Genomic DNA, 18,347 nt, shown 5'->3' with positions numbered 1-18,347 from the left:
TAAATTGATTCGCATACCTATATATGAAGAAAAGAACATTTGATTAACAATGAAAAATCAACAAAATGTTTAACAATAAGATTTTTTTTACATACAGGCTGCATTAGTACACACAGCTGAGACAACCAGGGTCAAATACTTCTTAGACATGTTGGTTGAAAAGAAACGTCCAGTCATGTTGGTCGGTAATGCTGGTACCGGTAAAACAGTACTTATGGGAGACAAATTATCGGCTCTGTCTGAAGATTTCATGGTAGCCAATGTACCATTTAATTTTTACACAACATCATCCATGTTGCAAAGTATTCTGGAGAAACCATTGGAAAAGAAAGCCGGTAGGAACTTTGGTCCACCAGGAACTCGTCGGTTGATCTACTTTGTGGATGATATGAACATGCCAGAGGTTGACAAGTACTTCACAGTACAACCTCATACCTTGATCCGACAACATATTGACCACGGTCATTGGTATGACAGGCAGAAATTGTCAATGAAAGAAATACATAATACACAATATGTAGCCTGCATGAACCCTACAGCTGGTAGTTTTACAATTGACTCTCGTTTACAGGTAATTAGTTATACCTCATTGATTTTATGGGTCACAATTTTCCAAATAATAAAAACATCATAAAAATTTCTGAATTTATAGATAGATAGTAAAATAAATAAAAAAAACATAATTATTTGCTGCAGTGATTTCAAAAGTCAAATACTTAAATTTCTGATTAATTGTATTGATGAATAAGTATTTATGACACAATGGTACTATTAATGGTTTTAATCAACATCATTGCTAATCAGTTATGAGCAGAATTTGAGGATTCCTGCCTTCCTCTGCAATGTGTCAGTGATTTTGAACTTTTTACATAATTGTAAATGTATTAATCAAGCAAAAGAATAAAAAACATACATTTGTTGTTGAGAAAAAGTTTTCCTGGTAAAATATGTGTAAAATGAAGTAGTTTTGATAGACCAATGATTATTTGCAGTACCTTTGCATTAAAAGTTTTCTTCAACATGCAAGAAATTTTGACCACCAAGCATTGATAAAAAAAGAACCTTAATTAATCCCTTTAAAGCACCTGTTCATTCCCTTTAATATTGAATCTGAGTGTAGTTTGTTTCAATTTAGTGGCAGCATCTGGGGCGTATATGACTAGTAGACTAATGTAGGGTTCTGGATAGTTTTATTATAAAGGAGCATCAAACAAAACCCTGTAATATAATATCACATTTAATAACAAAATATATAAACAAATTCTTTTAAAACAAGTAATATATATCAAAAACCGAAAGTATAAAGTTTGCAATGTATTTTCATGCAGTGTTCACGAGATTAAAGTTTTTGATACATAATGCATGCACTTATATTTTTTTCTTTTTTTCAGCGTCACTTCTGTGTATTCTCAGTGAATTTCCCTAACTTGGATGCCTTGACAACAATCTATACCAGCATATTACAACAGCATTTATCACTCAACCACTTCGCAGCAGGTGTACAGAAATATGCCCCAACACTTATCGCCGGAGCCGTGTCACTTCATTCAAGGATAACCTCTTCTTTCCTGCCAACTGCTGTCAAATTCCACTATATCTTCAACTTGAGAGATTTGTCCAACATTTTCCAGGTGAGTAAATAAGAAAAGAAAAAACCTTGACCGACTTAGTTCATAAAACATATTATGTTTAAATATGTGCTCCTCAAATATTACTTTAATTTCCTGAACATGCAAAAAATTTTCCCTCTGGACATTAAGCAACCAACAATCAATCAACCTAATTTTATTCATAATTATTTTCATGTTTTTTTCAATAAAATGCAGTATGTTTCACAGTTTAAATTTAACTGGATGGACATTCAAGGAATTGCTTTATGAAATGTACAATTAAAAGTTTCAAAGTTTGGAATGGATCATATTAGTTTTCATCATTTGATTACTTAGTCACTTAAATAAGAGGAAACAATAGATACATTATTGTTAAAAAAATATTGAGGTTATATCAATTTGCATAAAAGAGTGAAAAATAGCACTGTGAATTTTAAATACTTTTTTTCTTAACAGGGAATCCTCTTTGCCATGCCAGATGCAGCTAAAACGCCTATTGACTTAGTGAGACTATGGCAACACGAGGCTGAGAGAGTGTACAGAGACAAACTAGTTGATAACGCAGACTTGGAAGCCTACGATAAACTAGTGAAAGATGTGGTCAAAAAATCGTTTGAAGACATTGAGGAAAGCGCTTTAGAAAAAGTGCCTCTGATCTTCTGTCACTTCGCTAACGGTATCGGAGACCCCAAATACAATATCGTAGAAAGTTTTGAAAGTTTGAACAAAATCTTGGTAGAATCATTAGATAATTACAATGAATTGAATGCTGTTATGAACCTTGTACTGTTTGCCGATGCCATGTCTCATATTTGCCGAATCAACAGAATTTTAGAATCCCCTCGTGGTAATGCTTTGTTGATTGGTGTTGGTGGTAGCGGTAAACAGAGTTTGTCACGTCTGGCTGCATTCATCAGTAGTTTGGACGTGTTTCAGATCCAATTGAGAAAAGGATACAGTATTGCTGATTTAAAGCTGGACATTGCTGCCCTTTACATGAAAGCTGGTATTAAAAACATGGGCATGGTCTTCTTAATGACTGATGCACAGGTTGCTGACGAAAAGTTCTTGGTACTGATCAATGATCTGTTGGCTTCCGGTGAAATCCCTGATCTCTTCCCTGATGATGAGATTGAAAATATCATTAATGGAATCAGGAATGAAGTTAAGGGGGTTGGAATAGAAGATACTAGAGAGAACTGTTGGAGCTTCTTTATTGATAAAGTCAGAAAGACTCTGAAGGTAATCATTTATGCTTATAAAAGAAAACAAGTATCAGCTTTCCAAAAAAGATTGTCTGAACACTGCAGTTATTGTAGAAAAAGAACAAATAATTTATTAACCAAATAATTTAACACTGTTATGACAAATTTAAACAAACAAATGGGAATGTATGGAAAATAAAAAAAATCATCTCACTTATTTTTCATGTGCTCCATGATTCTGTGTTGATTGTTGATCAAGGTCATGATAGGTATACTTCCTCAACAAAAACTGAGCTTAATTAACAGCTTAAGTTTTTGATCAACAATCCCCAAATGAAATATTTTTCGTCGATTATACATCATGGATAAGTAATAAATGTAAAATACATGCACAGAGGACTTAGTATGTATATATATGCATGCATTGGTGCAATAATTTTCGTAACATTATAAACACTAGAAACTAGTTTTATATGCCTCTAATAGTAGGTACACATTTTCAATAATAGACGTATTTAACTTAACATAGAATCCCCATGAGTATAGGAAAATTATTTTGTTAGTCAGATTTAAAGGGATAACCCAACACTATGAATAAAATAGATTGATCTTGTTTAATTTTCTAAAATTTATATAAAAATATTTACTTTGACCTATTGAAAAAATAGAAATTTCAACCAGGCAATTAACATGAATAGTTCCATTGGATACAATAGCAGTTTATAATATGTGATTAAAACATTCTACTATTTTTAGCTCACCTGACCCACCTCACTTTGCGTCCGGCGTCCGTCGTCGTCCGTCGTCCGTCGTTGTTAACTTTTACAAAAATCTTCTCCTCTGAAACTACTGGGCCAAATTGTACCAAACTTGGCCACAATCATCATTGGGGTATCTAGTTTAAAAAATGTGTGGCGTGACCCGGTCAACCAACCAAGATGGCCGCCACGGCTAAAAATAGAACATAGGGGTAAAATGCAGTTTTTGGCTTATAACTCAAAAACCAAAGCATTTAGAGCAAATCTGACATTGGGTAAAAATGTTTATCAGGTCAAGATCTATCTGCCCTGAAATTTTCAGATGAATCGGTCAATCGGTTGTTGGGTTGCTGCCCCTGAATTGGTAATTTTGAAAGAAATTTTGCTGTTTTTGGTTATTATCTTGAATATTATTATAGTTAGAGATAAACTGTAAACAGCAATAATGTTCAGCAAAGTAAGATCTACAAATAAGTCAACATGACCAAAATGGTCAGTTGACCCGTTTAGGAGTTATTGCCCTTTATAGTCAATTTTTAACCATTTTTCGTTAATTAAAGTAATCTTTTACAAAAATCTTCTCCTCTGAAACTACTTGGCCAAATTAATCCAAACTTGGCCACATTCATCTTTGGGGTATCTAGTTTAAAAAATGTGTGGCGTGACCTGGTCAACCAACCAAGATGGCCGCCACGGCTAAAAATAGAACAAAGGGGTAAAATGCAGTTTTTGGCTTATAACTCAAAAACCAAAGCATTTTGAGGAAATCTGACATGGGATAAAAATGTTTATCAGGTCAAGATCTATCTGCCCTGAAATTTTCAGATGAATCGGTCAATCGGTTGTTGGGTTGCTGCCCCTGAATTGGTAATTTTGAGGAAATGTTGCTGTTTTTGGTTATTATCTTGAATATTATTATAGATAGAGATAAACTGTAAACAGCAATAATGTTCAGCAAAGTAAGATCTACAAATAAGTCAACATGACCAAAATGGTCAGTTGACCCGTTTAGGAGTTATTGCCCTTTATAGTCAATTTTTAACCATTTTTCGTAAATTAAAGTAATCTTTTACAAAAATCTTCTCCTCTGAAACTACTTGGCCAAATTAATCCAAACTTGGCCACAATCATCTTTGGGGTATCTAGTTTAAAAAATGTGTGGCGTGACCTGGTCAACCAACCAAGATGGCCGCCACCGCTAAAAATAGAACATAGGGGTAAAATGCAGTTTTTGGCTGATAACTCAAAAACCAAAGCATTTTGAGGAAATCTGACATGGGGTAAAAATGTTTATCAGGTCAAGATCTATCTGCCCTGAAATTTTCAGATGAATCGGTCAATCGGTTGTTGGGTTGCTGCCCCTGAATTGGTAATTTTGAGGAAATTTTGCTGTTTTTGGTTATTATCTTGAATATTATTATAGATAGAGATAAATTGTAAACAGCAATAATGTTCAGCAAAGTAAGATCTACAAATAAGTCAACATGACCAAAATAGTCAGTTGACCCCTTTAGGAGTTATTGCCCTTTATAGTCAATCTTTAACCATTTTTCATAAATCTAAGTAATCTTTTACAAAATCTCCACTGAAACTACTAGGCCACAATCATCTTTGGGGTATCTAGTTTGAAAAATGTGTCCGATGACCTGGCCATTCAACCAAGATGGCGGCCACGGCTAAAAATAGAACATAGGGGTAAAATGCAGTTTTTTGCTTATAACTATGAAACCAAAGCATCTAGAGCAAATCTGACAAGAAGTTAAATTGTTAATCAAGTCAATATCTATCTGCCCTGAATTTTTCAGATGAATTGGACAACTGGTTGTTGGGTTGCTGCCCTCCAATTGGTAATTTTTTAAGAAATTTTGCCGTTTTTGGTTATCTTCAATACTATTATAGATAGCGATAAACTGTAAACAGCAATAATGTTCAGCAAAGTAAGATCTACAAATAAGTCAACATGACCTAAATGGTCAATTGACCCCTGAAGGAGTTATTGCCCTTTATAGTCAATTTTTAACAATTTTCATTAATTTGGTAAATTTATGTAAATTTTTACCAAATATAGTTCTCTGTTACTAATGGGCAAAGTTCATGATAGATATAATTGTAAGAAGCAAAATCGTTCAGTAAAGTAAGAACTTCAAACACATCATCATCACCAAAATACAATTTTGTCATGAATCCATTTGTGTCCTTTGTTTAATATGCACATAGACCAAGGTGAGCGACACAGGCTCTTTAGAGCCTCTAGTTTAAAGAGTTAACTCCATTAGGTGTTCTAAAACACTTTAAGTGCATGTAAATATATTGTATGAATATTTTTTTGTTATTTTTAGGTTGTATTGTGTTTCTCACCTGTTGGATCAGCGCTAAGAGTTAGAAGTCGAAAGTTCCCTGCCGTCACAAACTGTACCTCTATAGACTGGTTCCATGAGTGGCCTGTGGAAGCTCTTAACTCTGTGTCAGCCAGGTTCTTAGAAGACATAGAAATGTTATCGGTAAATTAATTATATAATACATGTATTTTTGTGTTAGAGTAATTGGTCTTCTGTTTCATTTGCATATCCCTAAAATTTCTTTTTATGATACAACTTGTATGTTAGAGTACCAGTAGTCTTTCTTAATGGTTCCAAAAAAAATGTGCAATATAATTTTTAAACAGAATTCTTATTTTGAATTCATTAACTATTGTGTGTATTTTCACAATGAGTACTCTAGAGAGAAAAAAGTCCTCATTTGATTTTGTATATAAATTGAGAATGGATATGGGGAATGTGTCTAAGAGATAACAACCTGATCAAGGAGAGAAAACAGCCAAAGATCACCAATGGGTCTTCAATACAACGAGAAAATCCTGCACCCAGAGGCATGCTTCAGCCGACCCTTAAACAAAAATATGTACTAGTTCATTGATTAGGATGTAATACTTAACTCTGAAATATACAAAAGAAACTAAATTTAAAACCCATACAAGACTCACAAAGGCCAGAGAATCCTATTAGACTACAAAGAAATTAAAAACATTATTATTGTGTGAAATTTTCACAATGAGTACTCTAGAGAGAAAAAGTCCTCCTTTGATTTTGTATTAAACTACAATGAAATAAAAACTTATTATGTATCAAGACTAATGAACATTTTATCTTCATTTGCAGCCTGAGATGAGAGAGTCTATTTCTGATTTTATGGGATATGTACATACGTCTGTCAACACAATGTCACATGCCTATCTTACAAATGAACGTCGTTACAACTACACCACACCAAAAAGTTTCTTAGAACAAATCAAACTTTATCAGAATTTACTGGAGAAACAGAATGTTGATCTACAAGGAAAGATCGTTCGTCTAGAAAATGGTTTGGAAAAACTAAGAAGTACCGCAACACAAGTAGACGATCTCAAATCAAAATTAGCATCACAGGAAGTAGAATTAGCCCAGAAGAACGAGGATGCAAACAAATTGATAAGCGTTGTAGGAGCTGAAACAGAAAAAGTGTCAAAAGAAAAAGCGATTGCTGATGAAGAAGAGAGAAAAGTGTCCAAGTTCAGCGAGGAAGTTGGTAAGAAACAGAGAGCATGTGAAACTGATCTGGCCAAAGCAGAACCAGCCTTGTTAGCAGCCCAAGAAGCTTTGAATACTCTCAACAAGGTAATAAGAGATTTAAATTAAGGCCACACTTAGAAATATTTTGGTTTGCCCAAACCCTACCCAAACATAGAAACAGTGGGTTGGTAGGTAATAGGCATTTTATTTTATTTTTTGGCAAAGAGAAATTTAAGTATAAGATGTATATTAGTCTTCATCCTTATCTGAAGAAGAAAAAAAAAATTCACATCAGGACAATAAATGATTTTGAGTAGGCAGCTAGTTAGGGTTAGGGCAAACAAACTTATTTTATTTTATGGCCCAATTTACTCTTTGAAATTGATTTCATCAGGAATGCTCAAACCCCAACATTTATAAAGCCAGGGATGTTAATTCTTGAAATAACAATGATATTTTGAAAGTCTTGATAAATTAATTTATCTATATAAAAACAAGGAGGTGTGGTACAATTGTTAATGAGACAAATATCCACCAGATTTAAAATGGAGTTGATTTAAAGAATTATAGGCTACATTACATCCTTCAACAATGAGAAAAACCTATACTGTATAGTCTGCTATACAATGCTTACAGGGCATTAAAATGTAAAACAATTCAAACAGATAAACTTGTAGCCTAATGTTATATTACCAAAATGTTTACGAGAAAACAAATATGACAGACTGTGATGAACTGACAACAACCACTATAGGCTCCTATGTTGAGCATACCTGCCAACTGTCACTACTTGCAGGTGTTTTCCCCATGGAGGCTCCCAAATGGAAATTTTAAAAGAGCAATTTTGTCCACAATTGAAAGAAAACAATAAACTTTACAAAGGCTATAGGCTTGTCAGAGTATGAAGCAGCCAGAAAACAACATTAAATTATATTTGAAGGCCCCTTGATGGTATTGTAGAACCCTAGGATCCATCTTGCACGTCAAACCCCCATGGGCATTTTGAAAAGTTGGCAGGTATGATATTGAGATAACTATCTTTTAACTTTTTATCATTATTTTTCTGTCTTTTTTTTCAGACTAACCTTACAGAATTGAAGTCTTTTGGTTCTCCCCCACCGGCTGTAATCAATACATTAGGTGCTGTCATGTGTTTAATGGCACAAGGAGGCAAAGTCCCTAAAGATAAAAGTTGGAAAGCTGCCAAGAGTACAGTCATGAACAAGGTAAGAGTACAGTCATGAACAATGTAAGAGTACAGTCATGAACAAGGTAAGAGTACATTCATGAATGAGATGTGAGTACAGTCATGAAAAGCTGTTACATTCTCTAGAAAGTGGGTGAATGTGTATTTTAGTTTTACCTTATTAAAAGCAGATCTATATATAAAAAAGAAGATGTGGTATGATTGCCAATGAGACAAATCTCTTTAAGAGACCAAAATAACACAGAAATAAGCAACTTTAGGTCACCCTAGGCTGCACTTCTGTAACTAAAGACAGTGCTGTTTCCCTGTGCCACTTTTAATACAGAAATAAACTACTTTAGGTCACCCTAGGGTGCACTTCTGTAACTTTTTCTTTGAATTTTAATTAGCCAATCTGTGAGATCAGACATAGAGATCATATATGGGAACAAGTAGGTAGACAAAACCAAATATCTATAAATATTGAATATCTCTCCAAGAGAGGTCTATTTTGTGAAACAGCTGTATTTACATAGTGCAACCTAAAGGGAATATTCACTTTGATTTTTAATTATTAATAACATTTTTTATTAAATTTGTCCTTAATATACATGAAATGATTGCGACTGGATATTAATCAAACAACAGTCAATCAGTTATTATTATAATTTTTTCTTAACAGGTTGACCAGTTCTTGGATAACTTAGTCAACTACGACAAAGACAATATTCATGAGAATTGTCAGAAGGCCGTAGCACCTTATATGCAGGACCCTGAATTCAACCCTGACTTCGTAAGAGGCAAGTCCCTGGCTGCTGCCGGTCTCTGCTCATGGGTAATTAACATCATTACATACTACGAGGTATACTGTACAGTAGAACCTAAACGTAATGCCTTAGCACAAGCTAATTCTGAATTAGCCGCTGCAACCGAAAAGTTGCGTCTTATTAGAGCCAAATTAGCAGCACTGGAAGCTGACTTGGCCAAACTAACAGCAGAATTTGAAAAAGCTACCAATGAAAAGCTCAGATGTCAACAAGAGGCTGAAATGACTGCTAAAACTATTGAGTTAGCCAACAGATTGGTAGGAGGCTTGGCATCAGAAAATGTCCGTTGGGCTGAAGCAATTGGTAACTTCAAAGTACAAGAAAAGACTCTCCCTGGTGATGTATTATTGACCACTGCGTTTGTGTCGTATGTCGGTTGTTTCACCAAACAATACCGTCTAGATCTAATGGACGGACACTGGGTTCCATATTTGAAGGGATTGAAGAGCCCTATTCCAATAACAGAGAACCTTGACCCACTGACCTTGCTCACAGATGATGCTCAGGTTGCTTCCTGGAACAATGAAAGTCTCCCTAGCGACAGAATGTCAACAGAAAATGCCACCATTTTGTCAAACTGTGAAAGATGGCCGCTGATGATAGATCCTCAATTACAAGGTATTAAGTGGATCAAAACCAAATATGGAAATGATCTTAAAATCATTCGTCTTGGTCAGAAGGGTTATCTAGATTCTATTGAAAAGGCTGTGGCTAACGGTGATGTGGTTCTTATTGAAAACATCGGAGAAAATGTTGATCCTGTATTGGCTCCATTGATTGGTCGTAACACAATCAAGAAAGGTCGTGCCATAAAGATGGGTGACAAAGAGGTTGATTATCATCCAGACTTCAAGTTGATTATGCAGACAAAATTGGCTAATCCTCATTACCAACCAGAAATGCAAGCTCAGACAACTCTCATCAACTTTACAGTCACAAGAGATGGATTGGAAGACCAGTTGTTGGCAGCTGTCGTCAGCAAGGAAAGACCTGATTTAGAAAAACTCAAAGGTGACTTGACCAGACAACAGAATCAATTCAAAATCACACTGAAAGAACTTGAAGACTCGCTCTTGGCCCGTTTATCTGCTGCCGAAGGAAACTTCTTGGGTGATTATGCTCTGGTTGAAAATCTTGAACATACTAAGAGAACTGCAGCTGAGATTGAAGTGAAAGCTATAGAAGCAAAGAAGACTGAAATCGACATTAACCTCGCCAGAGAGAATTACAGACCAGCTGCTAGTAGGGCATCTCTTCTTTACTTCATCCTGAATGACCTGAACAAAATTAATCCTATGTACCAGTTCTCACTTAAGGTAAGCTGAATTTTTTTATGAAGTTACTGTAAACTTTATCTATCATAGTCTGGGATCATATTTCTAAGTTTCATTTAATTCTACCGAAATTTATAAAAAAGCTTTTTAGAAAGTTTTTTTTTACTTATTGATACAGCTGTAGTCCTTTTACTAAATCATCAGCAAGTCAAGATTTACAAATACATAAACATTTCCAGATCTTCACGCAACTCTAATTGAAGTTATTGCCCTTGCATGATTATTATACCCCCGCTTTAAAAAAGGGGGGTATACTGTTTTACCTCTTTCTGTCCTTCCGTCAGTCCGTCAGTCCGTCCGTCCCATGAATATTTTTCGTCGCATTTTTCTCAGGAACTACAATACAAGGATTTCTGAAATTTGGTTTCAGGGTTTATCTAAGTCAGCTATACCGTGTGATGCGTTTTCAGATTGATCACTTGACAACTTCCTGTTTACCGAACACTTGTATGATTTTACACATGATAGCCAAGTTGAAAATTTTCGTCACATTTTTCTCAGGAACTACAATACAAGGATTTTTGAAATTTGGTTTCAGGATTTATATAAGTCAGCTATACTGTGTGATGCGTTTTCAGATTGATCACTCGACAACTTCCTGTTTACCGAACACTTGCATATTTTTACACTATTAATATTATCCACTTGCGGCGGGGGTATCAACAGTGAGCAGTAGCTCGCAGTTTCACTTGTTTTTTCACCCTTTTTTGTCTTCTTTTCGGAATCTACACTAAATAGAGAGAAAATACAAATGGCAAAAATGATCATCAAAAATCAAATCAAATCAGTTACATGGCCAAAATGGTCAATCCACTTTATGTAGGCATATTTGGCCTTTTAAATGTTTACCTGAGGAATATTGATTTTACTACCTGTAGTTTTTTGTGCTATTAAACAATTGGAATAGAATTAACAACTTCTCAAATAAATTTGTATGATAAAGCAGTCATAGAATTGATGATGTTTAAATTATAATCCTAGTATACATGCTGAGATATTTTCTTAAGAAGTAAAACAATTATTTCATTTTCAGGCTTTCAGTGTTGTATTTGAGAAAGCTATAGACAAGGCAGAACCATCAGAGGAATTGAAAGAGAGAGTAAACAATTTGATCGACTGTATAACATACTCTGTATTCATGTACACAGCTAGAGGTCTGTTCACCAGAGACAAGATCATATTTACAGCACAGATGACGTTCCAAGTAAGTAAGAGTCAGATAACAATTTGACTGACTGTTTAAGGTCTCACTAATTTGTGATAATTTAACAGTGAACACTGGTGATTATTGGTGATTAACCCTGAAGTACAGTAAAACCTGGAAAACCTGCAATGAAGGTCACCTCTTTTAAATGAAAATCTGTCTTGTCTGGTCATGCATCATATATTTGTCTGTACCACTATACATTCATAAGATAAATACTGTAAAGGTTCAAATCAGAGTGTATTCACTCCAAATCTTCACAAATCAAATCAGAGTGTATTCACTCCAAATCACCTCCAATCAAATCAAAGTGTAGTCATTTAGAATCCCCACCAATCAAATCAGAGTGTATTCACTCCAAATATCCACCAATCAAATCTGAGTGTATTCACTCCAAATATCCTCCAATTAAATCAGAGTGTATTCACTCCAAATCTCCTCCAATCAAATCAGAGTGTATTCACTCCAAATATCCACCAATCAAATCTGAGTGTATTCACTCCAAATCTCCACCAATTAAATCAGAGTGTATTCACTCAAAATCTTCACCAATCAAATCAGAATGTATTCACTCCAAATCTCCTCCAATCGAATCAGAGTGTATTCACTCCAGATATCCACCAATCAAATCTGAGTGTATTCACTCCAAATCCTCACCAATTAAATCAGAGTGTATTCACTCCAAATCTTCACCAATTAAATCAGAGTGTATTCACTCCAAATCTTCACCAATCAAATCAGAATGTATTCACTCCAAATCTCCTCCAATCGAATCAGAGTGTATTCACTCCAAATATCCACCAATCAAATCTGAGTGTATTCACTCCAAATCCTCACCAATCAAATCAGAGTGTATTCACTCCAAATCTTCACCAATCAAATCAGAGTGTATTCATGCACAATCTCCACCAATTAAATCAGTTTATTCAATCCAAATCTCCACCAATCAAATCAGAGTGTATTCACGCCAAATCTCCTCCAATCATTCTGTTTCATAGTGAATTTTGTATTAATTGAGTTGTATATACTGTAATTGTAATTTATTTCTATTGTGTTTAGATATTATTGATGGCTAAAGATATCAACCCAGCAGAATTGGACTTCTTATTGAGATTCCCTGCTACACCTAATGTAACAACCCCTGTAGACTTCATGAATAATAACAGCTGGGGAGGAATTAAGGTTTGTAATCTTTTTCTTCATAAATTCCTCTGCATTGGAGCACCTGTGTCACACAGTAGTAAAATATTAAAACCTTATTTTCAAAATATTAAAATTAATATGAAACATGCTTATTGACATGACATGTCATGTCATGTCATGACATGATTTCCTATTGTCAGAGGTTGGCCATAAATAAGTTGTTCATCCAATTCACAGTTTCTGATGCATTCTGGGTACTATTGTTAAAAAAAATGAGAACACCAATGTATTGTGATTTGCTGATAACATTATAAACAATGAACACCTGATAATTGTGTAGTTCTTTCCATGTTGGTGTACCTACAATATAATTCCAATAATTCTCTAGATACTAAAAAGAAATGAAAACAACACTTTCTGAATTTCATGCCATGGAAGTGTGTCTCATTGGGGTCTAAGCATGACACTTGAAAGTCAAATTATTGTGCCTTGAAAACAGGAAATGAAGTCTAGCGGGACACAGGAAATTACAAAAAAATGAGAATTGCTTACGTACATATTGTAAGTGGGGTTAAATAATCTGACAAAACACTAAGTGGGATCCAGGATCAAAACCCCCCAATGAGACCCCCATGGAAGTGCTTTTCTAGATTTACCTGCACCAGGAACCATTAAAGCAGAATATTTTAAAGTGATGGACGTATAAGAATAAAAAATCAAACAGTTGAAGAGCTACATGACAAAAAAAGGCCTAATATTATAGCCAAATCCAAGTTTTAACTTTGCCCTTAGGAGTTGAAACATTGATAATTTATAAATTTATAAACTTTTCATATTATTTTTCCCAATAGTAGTACACTACACTATTAAAATCTTTTTAAGATGGAGCAGGTCAGATTTTTTTATGCCCCATTTATGGGCATTATGTTTTCTGGTCTGTGTGTCCATTGGTTTGTCCGTTCATCCGTCTGTCCAGCTTCAGGTTAAAGTTTTTGGTCGAAGTAGTTTTTGATGAATTTGAAGTCCAGTCAACTTGAAACTTAGTAAACATGTTCCCTATGATATAATATTTCTAATTTTAATGCCAAAATAGAGATTATGCCCTTTTTTCACGGTCCACTGAACATAGAAAATGATAGTGCGGATGGGGCATCCATGTACTAGGGACACATTCTTGTTTAATTTGAATTTATTGTCTTAAAGAAATGCACTACGAAATAACTGTAATCTCAAGGTTCTATTTTAGATTCACGTTACCTTTATTTTTAACAGGCTATGTCTAACATGGATGACTTCCGTAACTTGGACCGTGACATTGAAGGCTCGGCTAAAAGGTGGAAGAAGTTCGTAGAGAGTGAAGCTCCAGAGAAGGAGAAGTTCCCACAGGAATGGAAGAATAAAACATCTTTACAGAAATTATGCATGATGAGAGCTCTGAGACCAGACAGAATGACTTATGCTGTTACGTAAGTAGTGAAAATATATACTGTTAACAAACTTATTTTTGCCACTTTCGCGAGTAGAAAAATTACGCGAATATAAATCGTCACGAATAAGTAAATCTTTATTAATCTACATTAAGTAAATTAGAAAATCACGAATTTTAAAAGCCGCGAAATGGACTAGAATTGGTATAATGCGAAAATTAGTTGGTTTACAGTAAACTGTGTCAGAAAGAAATCAACATTATGTATACCGAATATCTGGTTGTCAGCATATTGATATTCGAAATATCAGCTGTGAGTCACAATATTAAGCTTTATGTCGAGTGAGTGCAGCCAAAGCCTTAAAAAAGCCTTCATATTGTGTCAAGCAGCTGATATTTTAAAATCTCAATATATTGAATAACCTTAAAATGGATTTATCAGACTGATCAGAGTGATATAGACCGATAAAAAAGAACATCAATACATCAATAAATTAAGTTTGTATTAGAACCCTACAAAATAGACCAAAAATCATCTTTCATTTTGTATGTGAATTTTCAAATATCAATCAAAGTAAGGGACGACATCAAAAGATCGATGTAGGATAAAAAACTTAAATCAAATAGTTTGAGGGTGGGGGGTCAACATTGCTGCAAGTTTTGTTAATGTAAAATCGATTTTACATATATCCCTATTGGTTAATCAATTTTTCCCAAATTAAGTTAAGAGGGGGGTGTGGGGGTCAGTGAAAAAAACTATGTGAATTAAGTTTTTTATCCTTCATTGAACTTTTGATGTTGTCCCTAAGATACATGTACATACTCTGATTGATATTTGAAAATTCGATTTCTATCGGATGATGCACATATCTGGTAAATATGAATCATTGATTTCATTAACAGTTAAATGAAAAATAAAAAATAAAAAATAAATAATCTTTAATTTTAGCCTAAAATTTAGTCCTGTCCTTTTTCTCCTAATTTTACAAATTATTGCTTCAATTATTTTTATTTTATTTTTTATCTCACTTGAAAATATTACATTTAGTTATAAATGTTTAGTATTTTGTTTTCATTTTCTTGTAAAAGGTATATATTATTGTATATAAACAGTATAGCAGAAACAATAAAGAGGATCAATAACATATATTTATGCATTGTTTATTTTTAGTGACTTTGTGACAGAGAAACTTGGAAACAAATACACAGAAGGAAGGAGTGTTGACTTTGCTTCATCTTATGAGGAATCAGGTCCCGGCACACCGATATTCTTTATCCTGTCCCCTGGTGTCAATCCACTGAAGGATGTGGAAGTTATAGGGAAAAAGCTTAAATTTACTGATGATGATAAAAACTTCCATAACATTTCACTAGGTCAAGGTCAGGAAGTTGTTGCTGAACAAGCCTTAGATATTGCTGCCAAAGAGGGACACTGGGTCATTTTACAGGTAAGTTACAATATATAGATTCCACAACTGCAACAAGTGTATTACAATATTTCTCCACTCGAGACAGTAAAATTTTATTATTTAAAGCGTGAGGCTTGCCAATCTTTTTAAATAATTAAAATTTAACTGTTGAGAGTGGAGAAATATGGTAGTACATGAGTTACAGTGGTGGAATCTGTTTCTCTAATGATTTTTATCCTTCCTTTTAAAAGATTTGAGGAAAGTTGTGTACTTTTGATGTGACGTCACATTAAGAAAATTCAGAAGAAAACAAGAAAATTCAACGTCACAATTAAATTTCAATAAATCATTTGCCGAGAACAGATTTTTCACTAGTGAGGAGAAATTTTTTTCTCACACTGGTCAGGAAATGTAAAAATAGCACAAAAATTAGAGAATCACTGTTTCTGATTCTAATGCATACTGGATTATATTTTTAAAACAGTACACTAAAGCGTTGTCATTTGTTTAAAACGTTCTAAACAATAGAAATTCAACCAATGACATGTTTTTGGTTTTTTTTTGGTGTACAAACAAAGAGATTATCCCATTGTCCTGTAGTTTCTGAAAATGCCAATTATATAAACAAGTTGATGGAATCCAAAGCCTTTCATATTAATCAAATTTGTTAACTAATCAAAATTATTTTCTACAGTATAATTACACAGGAAATAATATAAAGAGAATTTTACCTTGGTTGATTAAAATTTTTGATTGCAATTGTTCACTAACAGTCTGAGTTAAACCACATGATAGAAAGAAATGACTTTCATTATCAATATCAAAATAAACAATGTGTGTGCAATTGTTTTTTCAGAATGTCCACTTGGTGCAGAAGTGGTTATCTACCCTTGAAAAGAAGCTAGAGACGTACGGTGAAGAGAGTCACGACAACTATCGTGTGTTCATTAGCGCTGAACCAGCAGGTTTACCTGAATACCACATTATACCACAGGGTATCCTAGAGGCTGCCATTAAAATCACCAATGAACCTCCAACTGGCATGTTTGCTAATTTACATAAAGCTTTGGACAACTTTGACCAGGTAAAAAAAAAAATCTTTTGGAGTTAAGTCTCCTTTCATTACCGTCCAGGGTCTCTTTACAAAAATATCATACAACTAAAATTGATTGTAAGTTCTACTGAAGTGTTTGAATTTTTTGATTTGATTTATTTATTGTGTGCATTTTTTGTAATACAAGACAGTTTAGATATTTAATTTTCATGAGTATTAATAGAGAATGAAAGACAAACTGCTTTAAATAGAAAAACAAAAGATATGGGGTATCCATCAATGACACAAAATCAGTATGTGCACAGCATAAAACCCACTAAAAGCAAAGGAACAGCAAAAAATGGGAGATAATAATATTTCAAGGGAGATAATCCTGTACAATATATTTGTCTTTTTTCAGAATACCATGGAGATGTGTGCCCGAGAGACTGAATTTAAGAGCATTTTGTTCTCACTGTGTTACTTCCATGCCGTTGTCTGTGAGAGGCGTAAGTTTGGACCCCAGGGCTGGAACAGAGTGTACCCATACAACACTGGAGACTTGACAATTAGTGCTATGGTGTTGTACAATTACTTAGAGGCCAATGCCAAGGTTCCATGGGAAGATTTGAGATACTTGTTTGGAGAGATTATGTATGGTGGACACATCACTGATGATTGGGATAGACGTCTCTGTAAAACATACCTAGAGGTCTACATGCATCCTGATATGGTGAGTTAAAAATCTGGACAGGGGCAAATTTTTAATTATGAGGTGACCTATTGTACTAGTTCAAAAGGCATCAGATTTGATAAAGCCCAAATGTTAAAGAAAATCAATCATTTCACGTTAAATAAATAAACAGATACATGAAAACTTACTTTTAGAATGATTTTATTTAACTTGCTAGCGAGCAACAACAAAACAAATGTCTATTTTGATTTCCAGCTGACGTTGCAATTTCCATTGTGACATCATTCGGGTGCAACCCATGTTTTATTGGGATTAGAACATAGCTTTGTTTCCAAAGCAATAAAATGAACTTCATAATAGAATTTCTATTATAACAAACTACACTGTTACAAATCTATTTGTTTAGCTTGATGGTGAGCTGTATTTGGCCCAAGGTTTCCTTAGTCCACCTAACTCTGACTACAAGGGATACCATGCTTACATAGATGAATGCCTACCACAAGAAAGTCCATATTTGTACGGTCTCCATCCTAATGCTGAGATTGAGTTCTTGACCACTATATCGGAGAACTTGTTCAGAACTGTATTTGAGATGCAGCCCAGAGATGCTGGAGCCTCCGGAGGTACTGGAGTCAGTAGAGAAGAAAAGGTAAGTTTTATAGCTATAAATACGTTACCATCATAAATTCTGAGTGTAACCCCAATTGCGTCATAGGTCAGATGGAAAATCCCAACTAAAAATAAACGTATTCTCACTGGTCCGGACATATACCCCTGTTTGCCCATATTCTTCCATTCAATTTCCATCTGCGACATCGGTCACACGTGCACAGCAAACAGATTCAACAGAGAAGTGTTTAGTTTTTTGAATAGCTTAATTGCTTTTCATATATATTGTGTATTTTATTGGAAATATATTCCCTTGTTTTGTTTAAATTTCTAAACAAATTATTTGTGTTTTTTTTGACTA

At 34.3% G+C, this 18,347-nt stretch overlaps 1 protein-coding gene across 1 annotated transcript in view; it reads left to right on the top strand.

The window, feature by feature from the left end:
* LOC134695214 (dynein beta chain, ciliary-like) overlaps positions 1-18,347 on the top strand; it is a 76,374-nt gene that overhangs the window by 49,047 nt on the left and 8,980 nt on the right. The window contains exons 33-46 of the mRNA XM_063556426.1: positions 98-571; positions 1,392-1,631; positions 2,067-2,852; positions 5,913-6,074; positions 6,732-7,226; positions 8,201-8,347; positions 8,990-10,450; positions 11,502-11,672; positions 12,732-12,854; positions 14,088-14,281; positions 15,413-15,689; positions 16,507-16,734; positions 17,105-17,416; positions 17,784-18,026. Of these exons, the coding sequence (XP_063412496.1) occupies positions 98-571; positions 1,392-1,631; positions 2,067-2,852; positions 5,913-6,074; positions 6,732-7,226; positions 8,201-8,347; positions 8,990-10,450; positions 11,502-11,672; positions 12,732-12,854; positions 14,088-14,281; positions 15,413-15,689; positions 16,507-16,734; positions 17,105-17,416; positions 17,784-18,026 (5,313 nt within the window). The remainder of the gene's footprint in view (positions 1-97; positions 572-1,391; positions 1,632-2,066; positions 2,853-5,912; positions 6,075-6,731; positions 7,227-8,200; positions 8,348-8,989; positions 10,451-11,501; positions 11,673-12,731; positions 12,855-14,087; positions 14,282-15,412; positions 15,690-16,506; positions 16,735-17,104; positions 17,417-17,783; positions 18,027-18,347) is intronic.

Source organism: Mytilus trossulus, chromosome 13 (genome assembly GCF_036588685.1).
Source record: "Mytilus trossulus isolate FHL-02 chromosome 13, PNRI_Mtr1.1.1.hap1, whole genome shotgun sequence".
Lineage (NCBI taxonomy): Eukaryota > Metazoa > Mollusca > Bivalvia > Mytilida > Mytilidae > Mytilus > Mytilus trossulus.
The sequence above is the reverse complement of the archived record's forward strand: the minus strand, read 5'-3'. Positions and strand labels throughout refer to the sequence as shown.